At 47.1% G+C, this 26,790-nt stretch overlaps 1 protein-coding gene across 1 annotated transcript in view; it reads left to right on the top strand.

The window, feature by feature from the left end:
- The window catches only part of LOC142190266 (carbonic anhydrase 9-like), a 67,031-nt gene extending 44,750 nt beyond the window's left edge, over positions 1-22,281 (top strand). Inside the window, exons 7-8 of the mRNA XM_075262285.1 lie at positions 10,223-10,380; positions 22,126-22,281. Of these exons, the coding sequence (XP_075118386.1) occupies positions 10,223-10,380; positions 22,126-22,281 (314 nt within the window). The remainder of the gene's footprint in view (positions 1-10,222; positions 10,381-22,125) is intronic.
- The last annotated feature ends 4,509 nt before the right edge of the window (positions 22,282-26,790 follow it).

Below are 26,790 nucleotides of genomic sequence, written 5' to 3'. Positions count from 1 at the left end.
TGGCTACTTTCAGCAGGATAATGCAATGCCATGTCATAAAGCTGGAATCATCTCAGACTGGTTTCTTGAACATGACAATGAGTTCACTGTACTCCAATGGCCTCCACAGTCACCAGATCTCAATCCAATAGAGGAGCATCTTTGGGATGTGGTGGAACGGGAGATTCGCATCATGGATGTGCAGCCGACAAATCTGCGACTGCAACTGTGTGATGCCGCCATCATGTCAATATGGAGCAAAATCTCTGAGGAATGCTTCCAGCACCTTGTTGTATCTATGCCACGAAGAATTGAGGCAGTTCTGAAGGCAAAAGGGGGTCCAACCCGTTACTAGCATGGTGGACCTAATAAAGTGGCCGGTGAGTGTATATAATACATAGTGTATGACACTGTCAGGGCTCCTAGGACTATATATATATCTATAATACATAGTGTATGACACTGTCAGGACTCCTAGGACTATATATATATCTATAATACATAGTGTATGACACTGTCAGGACTCCTAGGACTATATATATATCTATAATACATAGTGTATGACACTGTCAGGGCTCCTAGGACTATATATATCTATAATACATAGTGTATGACACTGTCAGGACTCCTAGGACTATATATATATCTATAATACATAGTGTATGACACTGTCAGGGCTCCTAGGACTATATATATATATCTATAATACATAGTGTATGACACTGTCAGGGCTCCTAGGACTATATATATCTATATGAGAACAGTGTATACTTATTTATACAGAGATGACTCTGCTGACACCCACCACTAGGGGCAGCACAGTACAGAACAGTGTATACATATATATACAAAGATGATTCTGCTGACACCTACCACTAGGGACAGCGCACTACAGAACACTGTATACATATATACAGGGATGACTCTGCTGACACCCACCACTAGGGGCAGCGCACTACAGAACAGTGTATACATATATATAAAGAGATGACTCTGCTGATACCTACCACTAGGGACAGCGCACTACAGAACAGTGTATACATATATATACAGAGATGACTCTGCTGACACCTACCACTAGGGGCAGCGCACTACAGAACAGTGTATACATATATATACAGAGATGACTCTGCTGACACCTACCACTAGGGGCCGCGCACTACAGAACAGTGTATACATATATATACAGAGATGACTCTGCTGACACCTACCACTAGGGACAGCACACTACAGAACAGTGTATACATATATATACAGAGATGACTTTGCTGACACCTACCACTAGGGGCCGCGCACTACAGAACAGTGTATACATATATATACAGAGATGACTCTGCTGACACCTACCACTAGGGGCCGCGCACTACAGAACAGTGTATACATATATATACAGAGATGACTCTGCTGACACCTACCACTAGTGGCAGCGCACTACAGAACAGTGTATACTTATTTATACAGAGATGACTCTGCTGACACCCACCACTAGGGGCCGCGCACTACAGAACAGTGTATACTTATTTATACAGAGATGACTCTGCTGACACCCACCACTAGGGGCAGCACAGTACAGAACAGTGTATACATATATATACAAAGATGATTCTGCTGACACCTACCACTAGGGACAGCGCACTACAGAACACTGTATACATATATACAGGGATGACTCTGCTGACACCCACCACTAGGGGCAGCGCACTACAGAACAGTGTATACATATATATAAAGAGATGACTCTGCTGATACCTACCACTAGGGACAGCGCACTACAGAACAGTGTATACATATATATACAGAGATGACTCTGCTGACACCTACCACTAGGGGCAGCGCACTACAGAACAGTGTATACATATATATACAGAGATGACTCTGCTGACACCTACCACTAGGGGCCACGCACTACAGAACAGTGTATACATATATATACAGAGATGACTCTGCTGACACCTACCACTAGGGACAGCACACTACAGAACAGTGTATACATATATATACAGAGATGACTTTGCTGACACCTACCACTAGGGGCCGCGCACTACAGAACAGTGTATACATATATATACAGAGATGACTCTGCTGACACCTACCACTAGGGGCAGCGCACTACAGAACAGTGTATACATATATACAGGGATGACTCTGCTGACACCCACCACTAGGGGCAGTGCACTACAGAACAGTGTATACATATATATACAGAGATGACTCTGCTGACACCTACCACTAGGGGCAGCACACTACAGAACAGTGTATACATATATATATATATATATACAGAGATGACTCTGCTGACACCCACCACTAGGGACAGCACACTACAGAACAGTGTATACATATAAGATAAGATAAGATAATCCTTTAATATATATATACAGAGATGACTTTGCTGACACCTACCACTAGGGGCAGCGCACTACAGAACAGTGTATACATATATATACAGAGATGACTCTGCTGACACCCACCACTAGGGGCCGCGCACTACAGAACAGTGTATACATATATATACAGAGATGACTCTGCTGACACCTACCACTAGGGGCAGCGCACTACAGAACAGTGTATACATATATATACAGAGAATACTCTGCTGACACCTACCACCAGGGACAGCGCACTACAGAACAGTGTATACATATATACAGGGATGACTCTGCTGACACCTACCACTAGGGACAGCGCACTACAGAATAGTGTATACATATATACAGAGATGACTCTGTTGATACCTACCACTAGGGACAGCGCACTACAGAACAGTGTATACATATATACAGAGATGACTCTGCTGACACCTACCACTAGGGGCAGCGCACTACAGAATAGTGTATACATATCTACAGAGATGACTCTGTTGATACCTACCACTAGGGACAGCGCACTACAGAACAGTGTATACATATATATACAGAGATGACTCTGCTGATACCTACCACTAGGGGCAGCGCACTACAGAACAGTGTATACATATATACAGGGATGACTCTGCTGACACCTACCACTAGGGGCAGCGCACTACAGAATAGTGTATACATATATGCAGAGATGACTCTGCTGACACCTACCACCAGGGACAGTGCACTACAGAACAGTGTATACATATATACAGGGATGACTCTGCTGACACCTACCACTAGGGGCAGCGCACTACAGAACAGTGTATACATATATATACAAAGATGATTCTGCTGACACCTACCACTAGGGGCAGCACACTACAGAACAGTGTATACATATATATATATACAGAGATGACTCTGCTGACACCCACCACTAGGGACAGCGCACTACAGAACAGTGTATACATATATATACAGAGATGACTCTGCTGATACCACCACTAGGGACAGCGCACTACAGAACTGTGTATACATATATATACAGAGATGACTCTGCTGACACCTACCACTAGGGGCAGCGCACTACAGAACAGTGTATACATATATATATATATATACAGAGATGACTCTGCTGACACCTACCACTAGGGGCAGCGCACTACAGAACAGTGTATACATATATATACAGAGATGACTCTGCTGACACCTACCACTAGGGGCCGCGCACTACAGAACAGTGTATACATATATATACAGAGATGACTCTGCTGACACCTACCACTAGGGACAGCACACTACAGAACAGTGTATACATATATATACAGAGATGACTTTGCTGACACCTACCACTAGGGGCCGCGCACTACAGAACAGTGTATACATATATATACAGAGATGACTCTGCTGACACCTACCACTAGGGGCCGCGCACTACAGAACAGTGTATACATATATATACAGAGATGACTCTGCTGACACCTACCACTAGGGGCCGCGCACTACAGAACAGTGTATACATATATATATACAGAGATGACTCTGCTGACACCTACCACTAGGGACAGCACACTACAGAACAGTGTATACATATATATACAGAGATGACTTTGCTGACACCTACCACTAGGGGCCGCGCACTACAGAACAGTGTATACATATATATACAGAGATGACTCTGCTGACACCTACCACTAGGGGCCGCGCACTACAGAACAGTGTATACATATATATACAGAGATGACTCTGCTGACACCTACCACTAGTGGCAGCGCACTACAGAACAGTGTATACTTATTTATACAGAGATGACTCTGCTGACACCCACCACTAGGGGCCGCGCACTACAGAACAGTGTATACTTATTTATACAGAGATGACTCTGCTGACACCCACCACTAGGGGCAGCACAGTACAGAACAGTGTATACATATATATACAAAGATGATTCTGCTGACACCTACCACTAGGGACAGCGCACTACAGAACACTGTATACATATATACAGGGATGACTCTGCTGACACCCACCACTAGGGGCAGCGCACTACAGAACAGTGTATACATATATATAAAGAGATGACTCTGCTGATACCTACCACTAGGGACAGCGCACTACAGAACAGTGTATACATATATATACAGAGATGACTCTGCTGACACCTACCACTAGGGGCAGCGCACTACAGAACAGTGTATACATATATATACAGAGATGACTCTGCTGACACCTACCACTAGGGGCCACGCACTACAGAACAGTGTATACATATATATACAGAGATGACTCTGCTGACACCTACCACTAGGGACAGCACACTACAGAACAGTGTATACATATATATACAGAGATGACTTTGCTGACACCTACCACTAGGGGCCGCGCACTACAGAACAGTGTATACATATATACAGGGATGACTCTGCTGACACCCACCACTAGGGGCAGTGCACTACAGAACAGTGTATACATATATATACAGAGATGACTCTGCTGACACCTACCACTAGGGGCAGCACACTACAGAACAGTGTATACATATATATATATATATATACAGAGATGACTCTGCTGACACCTACCACTAGGGACAGCGCACTACAGAACAGTGTATACATATATATACAGAGATGACTCTGCTGACACCTACCACTAGGGGCAGCGCACTACAGAATAGTGTATACATATTGTCACGGGATGGTTAGAGTCTATACTATAGGCAATGTGTAATATATATTTCATGTGGAATGTATTCTCTAACCTGTTGTAAACATCAGTGTGTAGTTGGCTGATTCGGGTCTAGTGTGTTAGCACATTGTATGCAAATCCCTCTAACTAGTGAGGACCAGTGAGGACAATGGGTGGAGATAATCTGATCAGTGTCTCCAAGAAGATGTTGGACTGTGCATTGTCCATAGTAGACAGGGAGTCTGCTCTCCTTGGTATAGGTGAGGGGGGAAGGATCTGTGACTCAGCCCTTCCCACCCACAGATATAGGTGTAACAGTCTTAGTATATAGTATATAGCTGCAGTTAGTATGTGTTAGCCGGCCTGTGCACAGCTCTGCAGAGAGCCAGGATTTAGTTACAGGACCAAGGAGCCAAAGCTATCATTGGATTGTGACTTCTGTGGACTTATTGTTGTTACGGTTGATGTGACCGCCACCGGCTACTAACTTTGTGGATTACAATAAATTGCTGTTGTCTCCCGACCTCTTGTGTCCGTGTTGATTCAAAAGACCATCCGGAGGAAGACGTATACCTTTTGCTCCGTGACAACTGGTGGCAGCGGTGGGATCAACAGCGGACAGCGAGATGGACTACAACAGCCCAGCGATTAATGGAGCCACAACCTCAGAATACAGGAACTGGACTATGGCAAGTCTACAAGTAAGGGCCCGGGAACTAAACCTGAGTTACCAGGGAAGAACGAAAGAGCAACTGATCGAGGCACTGGAGGAGATGACCCTGCAAAGCGACCATGAGGAGGGCTGCCCCCAGGAGACTGGAGAGATACAGGAGTGGCAGGTACAGACCCAAAAGAGCAGATGGGTTGTTTTGTATGAGGAGGAATTGGCAGTGCTGGGGCTAGGAGCAACTGCAGAGCAAAGGAGTAGAGCATTACAGAGGGCTCAGGAAACGGAGAAGGAGGAACAGAGAATGGCGCATGAAAAGGAAAGAATGGCGCATGAAATGCGAATGGCTGAGATAACTGCGCGGAATTATAATCAAACGCCGACCCCCAGCCCAACAGTGAGAGAACCACCATATGTCTCCCATAAACACTTCAAGACCTTTGAGGAAGCGGCTGGGGATGTTGATGGATATTTTCAGGACTTCGAACACCAGTGCCGCCTGATGGAAGTCCCAGAGAAGGATTGGGTCCGGTATCTGGTGGGGCACCTACGAGATGGGGCTGCGGAAGCTCTCAGAGCCATGGACCCTAGTGATCAGCGGGACTATGAGGCCATTAAAAGAGCGGTGCAGAAGTATTATGCAGTCACTCCAGAGACCTACCGAGTTCAGTTCCGCTCTTTGTCTTACAATGGGGGAAGCTCCTTCCACATGTTCGCCCACAAGTTGAAGCAAGCATGCAAGCGCTGGCTAGAAGGAGAGGAGGCTGTCACAGTCGATAAGATCCTCCAAGTCATACTTAAGGAACAGTTCTTTTCCCAGTGCCCCGCTGAGATCCGTGAGTGGGTGCTGGAACGGAACCCAGCCACAGTGGAGCAAGCTGCTTCCCTTGCAGATGAGGGCCTGACCATCAAGCCGCAGTGGAAGAGGTTGTTTGCAGAGGAGCGGAAAACTACCACAGTCCGCCAGACACCCTTCATCCAGCCACCCACCTTTCGTGCCCGGCCTCAGGATTACAATTCCCCCTCTACCCCTGCCCCAGCCCATCGGCCTCCAGCTATGAACAACCCTGTCCCTAGACAACGACCTACTGGAAGAATGCTAGAGCGCAGATGTTTTGGGTGCGGGCGGCCTGGACATTTGCAAGCTAGTTGCCCTGCTAACATGGGGGCACGGGCCACCGTGGCATCCCGGCCTATTCACTACCTGGGAACCACCCCTAGGACAGAAAGTTTGGCCCCATTTCCAGATGACTCCATGAATGACCCATCTGTTCCACCTCCAGGGGTCTATGGGATTCAGCCTTCCGCCACACATCCCGCAAACCTTCAGCGGAAGCACTTGCAGGAGGTCCTACTGGATGGCCGAACAGTTGTTGGATTCCGGGACTCGGGAGCTTTCCTAACGGTAGCGGACCCCCGAGTTGTGCGACCCGAGGCCCTAGAGGAGGGCCCTGGCATTTCTATCGAGTTGGCAGGAGGTACTCAAAGACGTATTCCTAAAGCTACCGTGGAACTCGACTATGGTTATGGACCAAAACGATGCACAATTGGTGTGATGAGCGGGCTGCCGGCCGATGTTCTGTTAGGCAACGATGTTGGAAATCTACAGTGCCACTTTGTGGGAGCAGTGACCCGAAGCCAAGCTCAGAGAGACGCCAACATGGATCCACCGGATTTTCTGCCAGATGCCAGCCCTTCAACCCTACAACTTTACCATTCAGCACCGCCGAGGGAACCAACACCAGAACGCAGATGGGTTATCCCGGCAGGAGGACATATGAGCTATAGAGACTGATGTGCATTCCCCAATTTACCTGTGTAGGCCAATTGTGTCATGCACATGTTTTGAGAGGGGGAGGGGTTGTCACGGGATGGTTAGAGTCTATACTATAGGCAATGTGTAATATATATTTCATGTGGAATGTATTCTCTAACCTGTTGTAAACATCAGTGTGTAGTTGGCTGATTGGGGTCTAGTGTGTTAGCACATTGTATGCAAATCCCTCTAACTAGTGAGGACCAGTGAGGACAATGGGTGGAGATAATCTGATCAGTGTCTCCAAGAAGATGTTGGATGGTGCATTGTCCATAGTAGACAGGGAGTCTGCTCTCCTTGGTATAGGTGAGGGGGGAAGGATCTGTGACTCAGCCCTTCCCACCCACAGATATAGGTGTAACAGTCTTAGTATATAGTATATAGCTAGCAGTTAGTATGTGTTAGCCGGCCTGTGCACAGCTCTGCAGAGAGCCAGGATTTAGTTACAGGACCAAGGAGCCAAAGCTATCATTGGATTGTGACTTCTGTGGACTTATTGTTATTACGGTTGATGTGACCGCCGCCGGCTACTAACTTTGTGGATTACAATAAATTGCTGTTGTCTCCTGACCTCTTGCGTCCGTGTTGATTCAAAAGACCTTCCGGAGGAAGACGTATACCTTTGCTCCGTGACACATATATACAGAGATGACTCTGCTGATACCTACTACTAGGGGCAGCGCACTACAGAACAGTGTATACATATATATACAGAGATGACTCTGCTGACACCTACCACTAGGGGCAGCGCACTACAGAACACTGTATACATATATACAGGGATGACTCTGCTGATACCACCACTAGGGACAGCGCACTACAGAACAGTATACATATATATACAGAGATGACTCTGCTGACACCTACCACTAGGGGCAGCACACTACAGAACAGTGTGTATATATATATATATATATATATATATATATATATATATATATATATATAGAGATGACTCTGCTGACACCTACCACCAGGGACAGCGCACTACAGAACAGTGTATACATATATATACAAAGATGATTCTGCTGACAACTACCACTAGGGGCAGCACACTACAGAACAGTGTATACATATATATATACAGAGATGACTCTGCTGACACCCACCACTAGGGACAGCGCACTACAGAACAGTGTATACATATATATACAGAGATGACTCTGCTGACACCCACCACTAGGGGCAGCGCACTACAGAACAGTGTATACATATATATACAGAGATGACTCTGCTGACTCCTACCACTATGGGCAGCGCACTACAGAACAGTGTATACTTATTTATACAGAGATGACTCTGCTGACACCTACCACCAGGGACAGTGCACTACAGAACAGTGTATACATATATATATACAGAGATGACTCTGCTGACACTCACCACTAGGGGCAGCGCACTACAGAACAGTGTATACATATGTATAATATATATAAAGAGATGACTGCTGACACCTACCACTAGGGACAGCGCACTACAGAACAGTGTATACATATATACAGAGATGACTCTGCTGACACCTACCACTAGGGGCAGCGCACTACAGAACAGTGTATACATATATATACAGAGATGACTCTGCTGATACCACCACTAGGGGCAGCGCACTACAGAACAGTGTATACATATATATACAGAGAATACTCTGCTGACACCCACCACTAGGGGCAGCACACTACAGAACAGTGTATACATATAAGATAAGATAAGATAATCCTTTAATATATATATACAGGGATGACTCTGCTGACACCCACCACTAGGGGCCGCGCACTACAGAACAGTGTATACATATATATACAGAGATGACTCTGCTGACACCCACCACTAGGGGCCGCGCACTACAGAACAGTGTATACATATATATACAGAGATGACTCTGCTGACACCCACCACTAGGGGCAGCGCACTACAGAACAGTGTATACATATATATACAGAGATGACTCTGCTGACACCTACCACTAGGGGCAGCACACTACTGAACAGTGTATACATATATACAGAGATTACTCTGCTGACACCCACCACTAGGGGCAGCGCACTACTGAACAGTGTATACATATATATATAGAGATGACTCTGCTGACACCCACTATTAGGGGCAGCGCACTACAGAACAGTGTATACATATATTTATACAGAGATGACTCTGCTGACACCCACCACTAGGGGCAGTGCACTACAGAACAGTGTATACATATATTTATACAGAGATGACTCTGCTGACACCCACCACTAGGGGCAGCACACTACAGAACAGTGTATACATATATATACAGAGATGACTCTGCTGACACCCACCACTAGGGGCAGCACACTACAGAACAGTGTATACATATATATATATATATACAGAGATGACTCTGCTGACACCTACCACTAGGGACAGCGCACTACAGAACAGTGTATACATATATATACAGAGATGACTCTGCTGACAACTACCACTAGGGGCAGCGCACTACAGAACAGTGTATACATATATTTATACAGAGATGACTCTGCTGACACCTACCACTAGGGGCAGCACACTACAGAACAGTGTATACATATATATACAGAGATGACTCTGCTGACACCCACCACTGATTGCAGCAGATTGGACACCATGTGATAGTCTGCATATATAATATTGGTATTCCACATGGTGCCCCTGTATGTAGTGAGCATGTTCGGGGGAGATGAGGTAAGTCCATTGATCTGATCCTGCTTTACATTTGTGCCACAGGACAGATCACAGAGATCCCTGGATTTGACATCAGTAGATTATTACCGCAGAGGCTGGACAGATACTTCCGCTATAACGGTTCTCTGACAACTCCTCCATGCCTACAAACTGTCAACTGGACCATCTTCAATCAGACCATCCGACTGTCCGAGACACAGGTAAGAAACCGGACCCCAAACACGTGACTAGGAGTAACCTGTAATAATACTAACCTGAGATCCATAACTAGTACTCACCTGTAACCAAGACATGATGTGGATGATGAGTCATTGTAGTAACCGCCATGAGACTGCGCCTTATAGTAGTAACCGCCAAGAGACTGCACCTTATAGTAGTAACAGCCAAGAGACTGCACCTTATAGTAGTAACCGCCAAGAGACTGCACCTTATAGTAGTAACTGCCAAGAGACTGCACCTTATAGTAGTAACAGCCAAGAGACTGCACCTTATAGTAGTAACAGCCAAGAGACTGCGCCTTATAGTAGTAACTGCCAAGAGACTGCACCTTATAGTAGTAACAGCCAAGAGACTGCGCCTTATAGTAGTAACCGCCAAGAGACTGCACCTTATAGTAGTAACTGCCAAGAGACTGTGCCTTATAGTAGTAACTGCCAAGAGACTGCGCCTTATAGTAGTAACTGCCAAGAGACTGCACCTTATAGTAGTAACTGCCAAGAGACTGCACCTTATAGTAGTAACAGCCAAGAGACTGTGCCTTATAGTAGTAACTGCCAAGAGACTGCACCTTATAGTAGTAACAGCCAAGAGACTGTGCCTTATAGTAGTAACTGCCAAGAGACTGCGCCTTATAGTAGTAACCGCCAAGAGACTGCACCTTATAGTAGTAACAGCCAAGAGACTGTGCCTTATAGTAGTAACTGCCAAGAGACTGCACCTTATAGTAGTAACCGCCATGAGACTGTGCCTTATAGTAGTAACCGCCAAGAGACTGCACCTTATAGTAGTAACCGCCAAGAGACTGCGCCTTATAGTAGTAACCGCCAAGAGACTGCGCCTTATAGTAGTAACCGCCAAGAGACTGCGCCTTATAGTAGTAACCGCCAAGAGACTGCGCCTTATAGTAGTAACCGCCAAGAGACTGCGCCTTATAGTAGTAACCGCCAAGAGACTGCGCCTTATAGTAGTAACCGCCAAGAGACTGCGCCTTATAGTAGTAACCGCCAAGAGACTGCGCCTTATAGTAGTAACCGCCAAGAGACTGCGCCTTATAGTAGTAACCGCCAAGAGACTGCGCCTTATAGTAGTAACTGCCAAGAGACTGCGCCTTATAGTAGTAACTGCCAAGAGACTGCGCCTTATAGTAGTAACCGCCAAGAGACTGTGCCTTATAGTAGTAACCGCCAAGAGACTGCGCCTTATAGTAGTAACCGCCAAGAGACTGCGCCTTATAGTAGTAACTGCCAAGAGACTGGGCCTTATAGTAGTAACAGCCAAGAGACTGCGCCTTATAGTAGTAACCGCCAAGAGACTGTGCCTTATAGTAGTAACCGCCAAGAGACTGCACCTTATAGTAGTAACAGCCAAGAGACTGGGCCTTATAGTAGTAACAGCCAAGAGACTGGGCCTTATAGTAGTAACTGCCAAGAGACTGGGCCTTATAGTAGTAACCGCCAAGAGACTGCGCCTTATAGTAGTAACCGCCAAGAGACTGCACCTTATAGTAGTAACCGCCAAGAGACTGTGCCTTATAGTAGTAACTGCCAAGAGACTGCGCCTTATAGTAGTAACCGCCAAGAGACTGCGCCTTATAGTAGTAACTGCCAAGAGACTGCACCTTATAGTAGTAACCGCCAAGAGACTGCACCTTATAGTAGTAACAGCCAAGAGACTGTGCCTTATAGTAGTAACTGCCAAGAGACTGCACCTTATAGTAGTAACCGCCATGAGACTGTGCCTTATAGTAGTAACCGCCAAGAGACTGCGCCTTATAGTAGTAACTGCCAAGAGACTGCACCTTATAGTAGTAACCGCCATGAGACTGTGCCTTATAGTAGTAACCGCCAAGAGACTGCACCTTATAGTAGTAACAGCCAAGAGACTGCGCCTTATAGTAGTAACCGCCAAGATACTGCGCCTTATAGTAGTAACCGCCAAGAGACTGCGCCTTATAGTAGTAACTGCCAAGAGACTGCACCTTATAGTAGTAACCGCCAAGAGACTGCGCCTTATAGTAGTAACCGCCAAGAGACTGCGCCTTATAGTAGTAACCGCCAAGAGACTGCGCCTTATAGTAGTAACCGCCAAGAGACTGCGCCTTATAGTAGTAACTGCCAAGAGACTGCGCCTTATAGTAGTAACCGCCAAGAGACTGGGTCTTATAGTAGTAACCGCCAAGAGACTGCGCCTTATAGTAGTAACTGCCAAGAGACTGGGCCTTATAGTAGTAACTGCCAAGAGACTGCGCCTTATAGTAGTAACTGCCAAGAGACTGCGCCTTATAGTAGTAACCGCCAAGAGACTGGGTCTTATAGTAGTAACCGCCAAGAGACTGTGCCTTATAGTAGTAACTGCCAAGAGACTGCGCCTTATAGTAGTAACCGCCAAGAGACTGGGCCTTATAGTAGTAACTGCCAAGAGACTGCGCCTTATAGTAGTAACTGCCAAGAGACTGGGCCTTATAGTAGTAACTGCCAAGAGACTGCGCCTTATAGTAGTAACTGCCAAGAGACTGGGCCTTATAGTAGTAACCGCCAAGAGACTGTGCCTTATAGTAGTAACCGCCAAGAGACTGCGCCTTATAGTAGTAACCGCCAAGAGACTGCGCCTTATAGTAGTAACTGCCAAGAGACTGGGCCTTATAGTAGTAACAGCCAAGAGACTGCGCCTTATAGTAGTAACCGCCAAGAGACTGTGCCTTATAGTAGTAACCGCCAAGAGACTGCACCTTATAGTAGTAACAGCCAAGAGACTGGGCCTTATAGTAGTAACAGCCAAGAGACTGGGCCTTATAGTAGTAACTGCCAAGAGACTGGGCCTTATAGTAGTAACCGCCAAGAGACTGCGCCTTATAGTAGTAACCGCCAAGAGACTGCACCTTATAGTAGTAACCGCCAAGAGACTGTGACTTATAGTAGTAACCGCCAAGAGACTGCGCCTTATAGTAGTAACCGCCAAGAGACTGCGCCTTATAGTAGTAACCGCCAAGAGACTGCACCTTATAGTAGTAACAGCCAAGAGACTGCGCCTTATAGTAGTAACCGCCAAGAGACTGTGCCTTATAGTAGTAACCGCCAAGAGACTGCACCTTATAGTAGTAACAGCCAAGAGACTGGGCCTTATAGTAGTAACAGCCAAGAGACTGCGCCTTATAGTAGTAACCGCCAAGAGACTGCGCCTTATAGTAGTAACCGCCAAGAGACTGTGCCTTATAGTAGTAACCGCCAAGAGACTGCACCTTATAGTAGTAACAGCCAAGAGACTGGGCCTTATAGTAGTAACAGCCAAGAGACTGGGCCTTATAGTAGTAACTGCCAAGAGACTGCACCTTATAGTAGTAACCGCCATGAGACTGCGCCTTATAGTAGTAACTGCCAAGAGACTGCGCCTTATAGTAGTAACTGCCAAGAGACTGCGCCTTATAGTAGTAACAGCCAAGAGACTGCGCCTTATAGTAGTAACCGCCAAGAGACTGCGCCTTATAGTAGTAACTGCCAAGAGACTGCACCTTATAGTAGTAACCGCCAAGAGACTGCGCCTTATAGTAGTAACTGCCAAGAGACTGCACCTTATAGTAGTAACCGCCATGAGACTGTGCCTTATAGTAGTAACCGCCAAGAGACTGCGCCTTATAGTAGTAACTGCCAAGAGACTGCACCTTATAGTAGTAACCGCCAAGATACTGCGCCTTATAGTAGTAACCGCCAAGAGACTGCGCCTTATAGTAGTAACTGCCAAGAGACTGCACCTTATAGTAGTAACCGCCAAGAGACTGCGCCTTATAGTAGTAACCGCCAAGAGACTGCGCCTTATAGTAGTAACCGCCAAGAGACTGCGCCTTATAGTAGTAACCGCCAAGAGACTGCGCCTTATAGTAGTAACTGCCAAGAGACTGCGCCTTATAGTAGTAACCGCCAAGAGACTGGGTCTTATAGTAGTAACCGCCAAGAGACTGCGCCTTATAGTAGTAACTGCCAAGAGACTGGGCCTTATAGTAGTAACTGCCAAGAGACTGCGCCTTATAGTAGTAACTGCCAAGAGACTGGGCCTCATAGTAGTAACTGCCAAGAGACTGCGCCTTATAGTAGTAACCGCCAAGAGACTGCGCCTTATAGTAGTAACTGCCAAGAGACTGCACCTTATAGTAGTAACCGCCAAGATACTGCGCCTTATAGTAGTAACCGCCAAGAGACTGCGCCTTATAGTAGTAACTGCCAAGAGACTGGGCCTTATAGTAGTAACAGCCAAGAGACTGCGCCTTATAGTAGTAACCGCCAAGAGACTGTGCCTTATAGTAGTAACTGCCAAGAGACTGCGCCTTATAGTAGTAACTGCCAAGAGACTGGGCCTTATAGTAGTAACTGCCAAGAGACTGCGCCTTATAGTAGTAACCGCCAAGAGACTGCGCCTTATAGTAGTAACCGCCAAGAGACTGCGCCTTATAGTAGTAACCGCCAAGAGACTGGGTCTTATAGTAGTAACCGCCAAGAGACTGCGCCTTATAGTAGTAACTGCCAAGAGACTGGGCCTTATAGTAGTAACTGCCAAGAGACTGCGCCTTATAGTAGTAACTGCCAAGAGACTGGGCCTCATAGTAGTAACTGCCAAGAGACTGGGCCTTATAGTAGTAACCGCCAAGAGACTGCGCCTTATAGTAGTAACCGCCAAGAGACTGCGCCTTATAGTAGTAACTGCCAAGAGACTGCGCCTTATAGTAGTAACCGCCAAGAGACTGCGCCTTATAGTAGTAACCGCCAAGAGACTGCGCCTTATAGTAGTAACTGCCAAGAGACTGCGCCTTATAGTAGTAACCGCCAAGAGACTGCGCCTTATAGTAGTAACTGCCAAGAGACTGCGCCTTATAGTAGTAACTGCCAAGAGACTGGGCCTTATAGTAGTAACCGCCAAGAGACTGCGCCTTATAGTAGTAACTGCCAAGAGACTGCGCCTTATAGTAGTAACCGCCAAGAGACTGCGCCTTATAGTAGTAACCGCCAAGAGACTGCGCCTTATAGTAGTAACTGCCAAGAGACTGCACCTTATAGTAGTAACTGCCAAGAGACTGGGCCTTATAGTAGTAACTGCCAAGAGACTGCGCCTTATAGTAGTAACCGCCAAGAGACTGCGCCTTATAGTAGTAACTGCCAAGAGACTGCGCCTTATAGTAGTAACTGCCAAGAGACTGCGCCTTATAGTAGTAACTGCCAAGAGACTGCGCCTTATAGTAGTAACTGCCAAGAGACTGCGCCTTATAGTAGTAACCGCCATGAGACTGCGCCTTATAGTAGTAACAGCCAAGAGACTGCGCCTTATAGTAGTAACTGCCAAGAGACTGCGCTTTATAGTAGTAACCGCCAAGAGACTGCGCCTTATAGTAGTAACTGCCAAGAGACTGCGCCTTATAGTAGTAACCGCCAAGAGACTGCGCCTTATAGTAGTAACCGCCAAGAGACTGCGCCTTATAGTAGTAACTGCCAAGAGACTGCGCCTTATAGTAGTAACCGCCAAGAGACTGCGCCTTATAGTAGTAACCGCCAAGAGACTGCGCCTTATAGTAGTAACCGCCAAGAGACTGCGCCTTATAGTAGTAACCGCCAAGAGACTGGGCCTTATAGTAGTAACCGCCAAGAGACTGGGCCTTATAGTAGTAACCGCCAAGAGACTGTGCCTTATAGTAGTAACCGCCAAGAGACTGCACCTTATAGTAGTAACCGCCAAGAGACTGGGCCTTATAGTAGTAACCGCCAAGAGACTGGGCCTTATAGTAGTAACTGCCAAGATGTATGTGTATGATGTATGATGGTGTAACATGTATGAGATGTGTTGAGCGATGGTGTCACATATGGTATATGATGTATAACATATGAATTATGATGTGTCACATGTATGATGAATGATGGTGTTACATGTATGTGTATGCTATATTATATGTATGATGGTGTCACGTGTGTATGATATATGATGTATGATGGTGTATCACATGTATGTATATGATGTGTATTACATGTATGTATATGATGTATGATGTGTATCACATGTATGTATATGATGTGTATCACATGTATGTATATGATGTATGATGTGTATCACATGTATGTATATGATGGTGTATCACATGTATGTATATGATGTATGATGTGTATCACATGTATGTATATGATGTATGATGTGTATCACATGTATGTATATGATGTGTATCACATGTATGTATATGATGTATGATGGTGTATCACATGTGTGTATATGATGTATGATGGTGTATCACATGTATGTATATGATGTATGATGGTGTATCACATGTGTGTATATGATGTATGATGTGTATCACATGTATGTATATGATGTATGATGTGTATCACATGTATGTATATGATGTATGATGGTGTATCACATGTGTGTATATGATGTATGATGGTGTATCACATGTATGTATATGATGTATGATGGTGTATCACATGTATGTATATGATGTATGATGTGTATCACATGTATGTATATGATGGTGTATCACATGTATGTATATGATGTATGATGTGTATCACATGTATGTATATGATGGTGTATCACATGTATGTATATGATGTATGATGTGTCACATGTATGTATATGATGGTGTATCACATGTATGTATATGATGTATGATGTGTATCACATGTATGTATATGATGTGTATCACATGTATGTATATGATGTATGATGTGTATCACATGTGTGTATATGATGTATGATGTGTATCACATGTATGTATATGATGGTGTATCACATGTATGTATATGATGGTGTATCACATGTATGTATATGATGTATGATGTGTATCACATGTATGTATATGATGTATGATGGTGTATCACATGTATGTATATGATGTATGATGGTGTATCACATATATGTATATGATGTATGATGGTGTATCACATGTGTGTATATGATGTATGATGGTGTATCACATGTATGTATATGATGTATGATGTGTATCACATGTATGTATATGATGTATGATGGTGTATCACATGTGTGTATATGATGTATGATGGTGTATCACATGTGTGTATATGATGTGTATCACATGTATGTATATGATGTGTATCACATGTATGATATGTGATGTATGATGTGTATCACACGCAGATCTTTGTCCCGTTCTCCTCCATGTCTGTATAATGGCAGTCTATAGAATGAGTGCTGTTAACCCCTTCCTCGCGGTGACTCCGGCTTTGGCCAGCTGATGGCGCTCTCTATACAACAATCTGCAGCTTTGGGCGCTGTACAGACACATCCTTTAAAGGAAACTCTCCAGATGTTGCGAGTGCTGGAGCCGGAGCAGATTCCACATACAAGGCTGATGTGACCCCCGAGTAATGCGGAGACTTCATGTCCATATGTGGAAGTCTGCCGGGGTGCAAACAGTCAGGTACCTGCGCAGAGTCTCCCTACAAGGCCACAGTGTCCGAACCAGAGCCAAGACGTCTCCAAACTGTATAAGGAAATCTCTAAGGAGGAACAGGGTGTGATGTATGGAGTATACGGGAGGACTAGTGTATGGAGTATACGGGAGGACTAGTGTATGGAGTATACGGGAGGACTAGTGTATGGAGTATACGGGAGGACTAGTGTATGGGGTATACGGGAGGACTAGTGTATGGAGTATACGGGAGGACTAGTGTATGGAGTATACGGGAGGACTAGTGTATGGGGTATACGGGAGGACTAGTGTATGGAGTATACGGGAGGACTAGTGTATGGAGTATACGGGAGGACTAGTGTATGGAGTATACGGGAGGACTAGTGTATGGGGTATACGGGAGGACTAGTGTATGGAGTATACGGGAGGACTAGTGTATGGAGTATACGGGAGGACTAGTGTATGGGGTATACGGGAGGACTAGTGTATGGAGTATACGGGAGGACTAGTGTATGGAGTATACGGGAGGACTAGTGTATGGGGTATACGGGAGGACTAGTGTATGGAGTATACGGGAGGACTAGTGTATGGAGTATACGGGAGGACTAGTGTATGGGGTATACGGGAGGACTAGTGTATGGAGTATACGGGAGGACTAGTGTATGGAGTATACGGGAGGACTAGTGTATGGAGTATACGGGAGGACTAGTGTATGGAGTATACGGGAGGACTAGTGTATGGAGTATACGGGAGGACTAGTGTATGGAGTATACGGGAGGACTAGTGTATGGAGTATACGGGAGGACTAGTGTATGGAGTATACGGGAGGACTAGTGTATGGGGTATACGGGAGGACTGGTGTATGGAGTATACGGGAGGACTAGTGTATGGAGTATACGGGAGGACTAGTGTATGGAGTATACGGGAGGACTAGTGTATGGAGTATACGGGAGGACTAGTGTATGGGGTATACGGGAGGACTAGTGTATGGAGTATACGGGAGGACTGGTGTATGGAGTATACGGGAGGACTAGTGTATGGGGTATACGGGAGGACTAGTGTATGGAGTATACGGGAGGACTAGTGTATGGGGTATACGGGAGGACTAGTGTATGGAGTATACGGGAGGACTGGTGTATGGAGTATACGGGAGGACTAGTGTATGGAGTATACGGGAGGACTAGTGTATGGAGTATACGGGAGGACTAGTGTATGGAGTATACGGGAGGACTAGTGTATGGAGTATACGGGAGGACTAGTGTATGGAGTATACGGGAGGACTAGTGTACGGGGTATACGGGAGGACTAGTGTATGGAGTATACGGGAGGACTAGTGTATGGAGTATACGGGAGGACTAGTGTATGGGGTATACGGGAGGACTAGTGTACGGAGTATACGGGAGGACTAGTGTATGGAGTATACGGGAGGACTAGTGTATGGAGTATACGGGAGGACTAGTGTATGGAGTATACGGGAGGACTAGTGTATGGAGTATACGGGAGGACTAGTGTATGGAGTATACGGGAGGACTAGTGTATGGAGTATACGGGAGGACTAGTGTATGGAGTATACGGGAGGACTGGTGTACGGAGTATACGGGAGGACTAGTGTATGGAGTATACGGGAGGACTAGTGTATGGAGTATACGGGAGGACTAGTGTATGGAGTATACGGGAGGACTAGTGTATGGAGTATACGGGAGGACTAGTGTATGGGGTATACGGGAGGACTAGTGTATGGAGTATACGGGAGGACTAGTGTATGGAGTATACGGGAGGACTAGTGTATGGGGTATACGGGAGGACTAGTGTATGGAGTATACGGGAGGACTAGTGTATGGAGTATACGGGAGGACTAGTGTATGGAGTATACGGGAGGACTAGTGTATGGAGTATACGGGAGGACTAGTGTATGGGGTATACGGGAGGACTAGTGTATGGAGTATACGGGAGGACTAGTGTATGGAGTATACGGGAGGACTGGTGTACGGAGTATACGGGAGGACTGGTGTATGGAGTATACGGGAGGACTAGTGTATGGAGTATACGGGAGGACTAGTGTATGGAGTATACGGGAGGACTAGTGTATGGGGTATACGGGAGGACTAGTGTACGGGGTATACGGGAGGACTAGTGTACGGGGTATACGGGAGGACTAGTGTACGGGGTATACGGGAGGACTAGTGTACGGGGTATACGGGAGGACTAGTGTATGGGGTATACGGGAGGACTAGTGTATGGAGTATACGGGAGGACTAGTGTATGGAGTATACGGGAGGACTAGTGTATGGAGTATACGGGAGGACTAGTAGTCATAGCGTATACAGCGCCCCCTATCCATAGCGTATCTAGCGCCCCCTATCCATAGCGTATCTAGCGCCCCCTATCCATAGCGTATACAGCGCCCCCTGGCCATAGCGTATACAGCGCCCCCTATCCATAGTGTATACAGCGCCCCCTGGCCATAGCGTATACAGCGCCCCCTATCCATAGTGTATACAGCGCCCCCTGGCCATAGCGTATACAGCGCCCCCTATCCATAGCGTATACAGCGCCCCCTATCCATAGCGTATACAGCGCCCCCTATCCATAGCGTATACAGCGCCCCCTGGCCATAGCGTATACAGCGCCCCCTGGCCATAGCGTATACAGCGCCCCCTATCCATAGCGTATACAGCGCCCCCTATCCATAGCGTATACAGCGCCCCCTATCCATAGCGTATACAGCGCCCCCTATCCATAGTGTATACAGCGCCCCCTATCCATAGCGTATACAGCGCCCCCTATCCATAGTGTATACAGCGCCCCCTGGCCACAGCGTATACAGCGCCCCCTATCCATAGTGTATACAGCGCCCCCTATCCATAGCGTATACAGCGCCCCCTATCCATAGCGTATACAGCGCCCCCTATCCATAGCGTATACAGCGCCCCCTATCCATAGCGTATACAGCGCCCCCTATCCATAGCGTATACAGCGCCCCCTATCCATAGCGTATACAGCGCCCCCTATCCATAGCGTATACAGCGCCCCCTGGCCATAGCGTATCTAGCGCCCCCTGGCCATAGCGTATACAGCGCCCCCTATCCATAGCGTATACAGCGCCCCCTATCCATAGCGTATACAGCGCCCCCTATCCATAGCGTATCTAGCGCCCCCTATCCATAGCGTATACAGCGCCCCCTATCCATAGCGTATACAGCGCCCCCTATCCATAGCGTATACAGCGCCCCCTATCCATAGCGTATACAGCGCCCCCTATCCATAGCGTATACAGCGCCCCCTATCCATAGCGTATACAGCGCCCCCTATCCATAGCGTATACAGCGCCCCCTATCCATAGCGTATACAGCGCCCCCTATCCATAGCGTATACAGCGCCCCCTATCCATAGCGTATACAGCGCCCCCTATCCATAGCGTATACAGCGCCCCCTATCCATAGTGTATCTAGCGCCCCCTATCCATAGCGTATACAGCGCCCCCTATCCATAGCGTATACAGCGCCCCCTATCCATAGCGTATACAGCGCCCCCTATCCATAGCGTATACAGCGCCCCCTATCCATAGCGTATACAGCGCCCCCTGGCCATAGCGTATACAGCGCCCCCTATCCATAGCGTATACAGCGCCCCCTATCCATAGCGTATACAGCGCCCCCTATCCATAGCGTATACAGCGCCCCCTGGCCATAGCGTATACAGCGCCCCCTATCCATAGCGTATACAGCGCCCCCTGGCCATAGCGTATACAGCGCCCCCTATCCATAGCGTATACAGCGCCCCCTATCCATAGTGTATCTAGCGCCCCCTATCCATAGCGTATACAGCGCCCCCTATCCATAGCGTATACAGCGCCCCCTATCCATAGCGTATACAGCGCCCCCTATCCATAGCGTATACAGCGCCCCCTATCCATAGCGTATACAGCGCCCCCTATCCATAGCGTATACAGCGCCCCCTATCCATAGCGTATACAGCGCCCCCTATCCATAGCGTATACAGCGCCCCCTATCCATAGCGTATACAGCGCCCCCTATCCATAGCGTATACAGCGCCCCCTATCCATAGCGTATACAGCGCCCCCTATCCATAGCGTATACAGCGCCCCCTATCCATAGCGTATACAGCGCCCCCTATCCATAGCGTATACAGCGCCCCCTATAGTATATACCATTACTAGATGTCAGAGCGTCGGCAGCCTGAACACCCCAAATCCTCTCGCCCCAATGTCTGCCAAAGGTAAGAAACAAACAAATCATTGAATCCTGAAACGTGTAATCCAAGATGGTGCGGAGTGCCCCCCTAACCCTGCGCTCTCTTCTAGCTGGATCTTCTGGAGGACACTCTGCACCATGACCATGACCAGCTCCTGCAGGAGAACTTCAGAGACCCCCAGAAACTGAACGGCCGCAACGTCTTATCCAGCTTCAAGGCCCCGGTGTTGGGAAGGAAGGCGGCCGGAGAAGGTGAGGTCATGTAATCTCCACAACTCATCTGTATAATCCAGGAGACGGTCTAGTGGACGGTATATAATCCAGGAGACGGTCTAGTGGACGGTATATAATCCAGGAGACGGTCTAGTGGACGGTATATAATCCAGGAGACGGTCTAGTGGACGGTGTGTAATCCAGGAGATGGTCTAGTGGACGGTATGTAATCCAGGAGACGGTCTAGTGGACGGTATATAATCCAGGAGACGGTCTAGTGGACGGTATGTAATCCAGGAGACGGTCTAGTGGACGGTATATAATCCAGGAGACGGACTAGGGTACAGTATATAATCCAGGAGACGGTCTAGTGGACGGTATATAATCCAGGAGACGGTCTAGTGGACGGTATGTAATCCAGGAGACGGTCCAGTGGACAGTGTATAATCCAGGAGACGGTCTAGTGGACAGTGTATAATCCAGGAGACGGTCTAGCGGACGGTATGTAATCCAGGAGACGGTCTAGCGGACGGTATGTAATCCAGGAGACGGTCTAGTGTACAGTATATAATCCAGGAGACGGTCTAGTGTACGGTATATAATCCAGGAGACGGTCTAGTGTACGGTATATAATCCAGGAGACGGTCTAGTGGACGGTGTGTAATCCAGGAGAAGGTCTAGTGGACGGTGTGTAATCCAGGAGACGGTCTAGTGGACGGTATATAATCCAGGAGACGGTCTAGCGGACGGTATGTAATCCAGGAGACGGTCTAGCGGACGGTATGTAATCCAGGAGACGGTCTAGTGTACAGTATATAATCCAGGAGACGGTCTAGTGTACGGTATATAATCCAGGAGACGGTCTAGTGTACGGTATATAATCCAGGAGACGGTCTAGTGGACGGTGTGTAATCCAGGAGAAGGTCTAGTGGACGGTGTGTAATCCAGGAGAAGGTCTAGTGGACGGTATGTAATCCGGAAGACGGTCTAGTGGACGGTATGTAATCCAGGAAACGGTCTAGTGGACGGTATATAATCCGGAAGACGGTCTAGTGGACGGTATGTAATCCAGGAAACGGTCTAGTGGACGGTATATAATCCGGAAGACGGTCTAGTGGACGGTATGTAATCCAGGAAACGGTCTAGTGGACGGTATATAATCCAGGAGACGGTCTAGTGGACGGTATATAATCCAGGAGACGGTCTAGTGGACGGTGTGTAATCCAGGAGATGGTATATAATCCAGGAGAAGGTCTAGTGGACGGTATATAATCCGGAAGACGGTCTAGTGGACGGTGTGTAATCCGGGAGACGGTCTAGTGTACGGTATATAATCCAGGAGACGGTCTAGTGGACGGTATATAATCTAGTGGACGGTATATATTCCAGGAGACGGTCTAGAGAACAGTATATAATCCAGGAGACGGTCTAGTGGACGGTATATAATCTAGTGGACGGTATGTAATCCAGGAGACGGTCTAGAGTACAGTATATAATCCAGGAAATGGTCTAGTGGATGGTATATAATCCAGGAGACGGTCTAGTGGACGGTATATATTCCAGGAGACGGTCTAGCAGACGGTATATAATCCAGGAGACGGTCTAGCGGACGGTATATATTCCAGGAGATGGTCTAGTGGACGGTATGTAATCCAGGAGACAGTCTAGTGGACGGTATATAATCCAGGAGACGGTCTAGTGGACGGTATGTAATCCAGGAGACGGTCTAGTGGACGGTATATAAACTAGTGGACGGTATGTAATCCAGGAGACGGTCTAGTGGACGGTATATAATCCAGGAGACGGTCTAGTGGACGGTATGTAATCCAGGAGACGGTCTAGTGGAAGGTATGTAATCCAGGAGACGGTCTAGTGGACGGTATGTAATCCAGGAGACGGTCTAGTGGACGGTATGTAATCCAGGAGACGGTCTAGTGGACGGTATATAATCCAGGAGACGGTCTAGTGGACGGTATATATTACAGGAGACGGTCTAGCGGATGGTATGTAATCCAGGAGACGGTCTAGTGGACGGTATATAATCCAGGAGACGGTCTAGCGGATGGTATGTAATCCAGGAGACGGTCTAGCGGACGGTATGTAATCCAGGAGACGGTCTAGTGGACGGTATGTAATCCAGGAGACGGTCTAGTGGACGGTATGTAATCCAGGAGACGGTCTAGTGGACGGTATGTAATCCAGGAGACGGTCTAGTGGACGGTATATAATCTAGTGGACGGTATGTAATCCAGGAGACGGTCTAGGGTACAGTATATAATCCAGGAGACGGTCTAGTGGACGGTATATAATCCAGGAGACGGTCTAGCGGATGGTATGTAATCCAGGAGACGGTCTAGTGGACGGTATATATTCCAGGAGACGGTCTAGTGGACGGTATGTAATCCAGGAGACGGTCTAGTGGACGGTATATAATCTAGGGTACAGTATATAATCCAGGAGACGGTCTAGTGGACGGTATATATTCCAGGAGACGGTCTAGTGGACGGTATGTAATCCAGGAGACGGTCTAGTGGACGGTATATAATCTAGGGTACAGTATATAATCCAGGAGACGGTCTAGTGGACGGTATATAATCCAGGAGACGGTCTAGCGGATGGTATGTAATCCAGGAGACGGTCTAGTGGACGGTATATATTCCAGGAGACGGTCTAGTGGACGGTATATATTCCAGGAGACGGTCTAGTGGACGGTATATAATCTAGTGGACGGTATGTAATCCAGGAGATGGTCTAGGGTACAGTATATAATCCAGGAGACGGTCTAGTGGACGGTATATATTCCAGGAGACGGTCTAGTGGACGGTATATAATCTAGTGGACGGTATGTAATCCAGGAGATGGTCTAGGGTACAGTATATAATCCAGGAGACGGTCTAGTGGACGGTATATAATCTAGTGGACGGTATGTAATCCAGGAGACGGTCTAGCGGACGGTATATAATCCAGGAGACGGTCTAGTGGACGGTATGTAATCCAGGAGACGGTCTAGTGGACGGTATGTAATCCAGGAGACGGTCTAGTGGACGGTATGTAATCCAGGAGACGGTCTAGTGGACGGTATATAATCTAGTGGACGGTATGTAATCCAGGAGACGGTCTAGGGTACAGTATATAATCCAGGAGACGGTCTAGTGGACGGTATATAATCCAGGAGACGGTCTAGCGGATGGTATGTAATCCAGGAGACGGTCTAGTGGACGGTATATATTCCAGGAGACGGTCTAGTGGACGGTATGTAATCCAGGAGACGGTCTAGTGGACGGTATATAATCTAGGGTACAGTATATAATCCAGGAGACGGTCTAGTGGACGGTATATATTCCAGGAGACGGTCTAGTGGACGGTATATAATCCAGGAGACGGTCTAGCGGATGGTATGTAATCCAGGAGACGGTCTAGTGGACGGTATATAATCTAGGGTACAGTATATAATCCAGGAGACGGTCTAGTGGACGGTATATAATCCAGGAGACGGTCTAGCGGATGGTATGTAATCCAGGAGACGGTCTAGTGGACGGTATATATTCCAGGAGACGGTCTAGTGGACGGTATATAATCTAGTGGACGGTATGTAATCCAGGAGATGGTCTAGGGTACAGTATATAATCCAGGAGACGGTCTAGTGGACGGTATATAATCCAGGAGACGGTCTAGTGGACGGTATATAATCCAGGAGACGGTCTAGCGGACGGTATATAATCCAGGAGACGGTCTAGTGGACGGTATATAATCCAGGAGACGGTCTAGCGGATGGTATATAATCCAGGAGACGGTCTAGTGGACGGTATATAATCCAGGAGACGGTCTAGTGGACGGTATATAATCCAGGAGACGGTCTAGTGGACGGTATATAATCCAGGAGACGGTCTAGTGGACGGTATATAATCCAGGAGACGGCCTAGTGGACGGTATATAATCCAGGAGACGGTCTAGTGGACGGTATATAATCCAGGAGACGGTCTAGTGGACGGTATATAATCCAGGAGACGGTCTAGCGGATGGTATATAATCCAGGAGACGGTTCTCGGTAATATTTCCTGATATTACCCCATTTTTGTTCCTTTTAGCTCCGCCCTCTGACTCTGATGATTCGTCTTCGCTCAATCCTGGGACAGGTATAAATTCTGCCGTACCCACCCCCCTCCTTGTAAAAGTCTTCACCCCCCTGTATACTCCTCATACTGTATTATATATCCCCCATACATGATATGTGGGGTGCGCAGTGACCTCTAGGTGTCCTGTGGACAGATTCTTCTGTACCTGAGGGTTTCGGCGGCTCCTCCGCACTGACCAGGGGGCTCTTGGCGTCTCCTGCTCAGCGCTCTCCTTAGGTGGGCGGCCATGTCTTGTAGGACACTTTCTCCAGGTTTGGATGATGGATTGTACCGGGCTCCTCAGGAGATGTTCTTATACCCTGACCCTGCTTTACACTTCTGCACAACCTTATCTCTGAGCTGTCTGATGAGTTCCTTGGTCTTTATGATGCAGTTTGTTCACCAGTGTCCTGTAACAATCCACTGCGGCTGGTACCGTACTACAAG

The sequence above is a fragment of the Leptodactylus fuscus genome, chromosome 1 (assembly GCF_031893055.1).
Source record: "Leptodactylus fuscus isolate aLepFus1 chromosome 1, aLepFus1.hap2, whole genome shotgun sequence".
In the NCBI taxonomy this organism is placed as follows: domain Eukaryota; kingdom Metazoa; phylum Chordata; class Amphibia; order Anura; family Leptodactylidae; genus Leptodactylus; species Leptodactylus fuscus.
The sequence above is the reverse complement of the archived record's forward strand: the minus strand, read 5'-3'. Positions and strand labels throughout refer to the sequence as shown.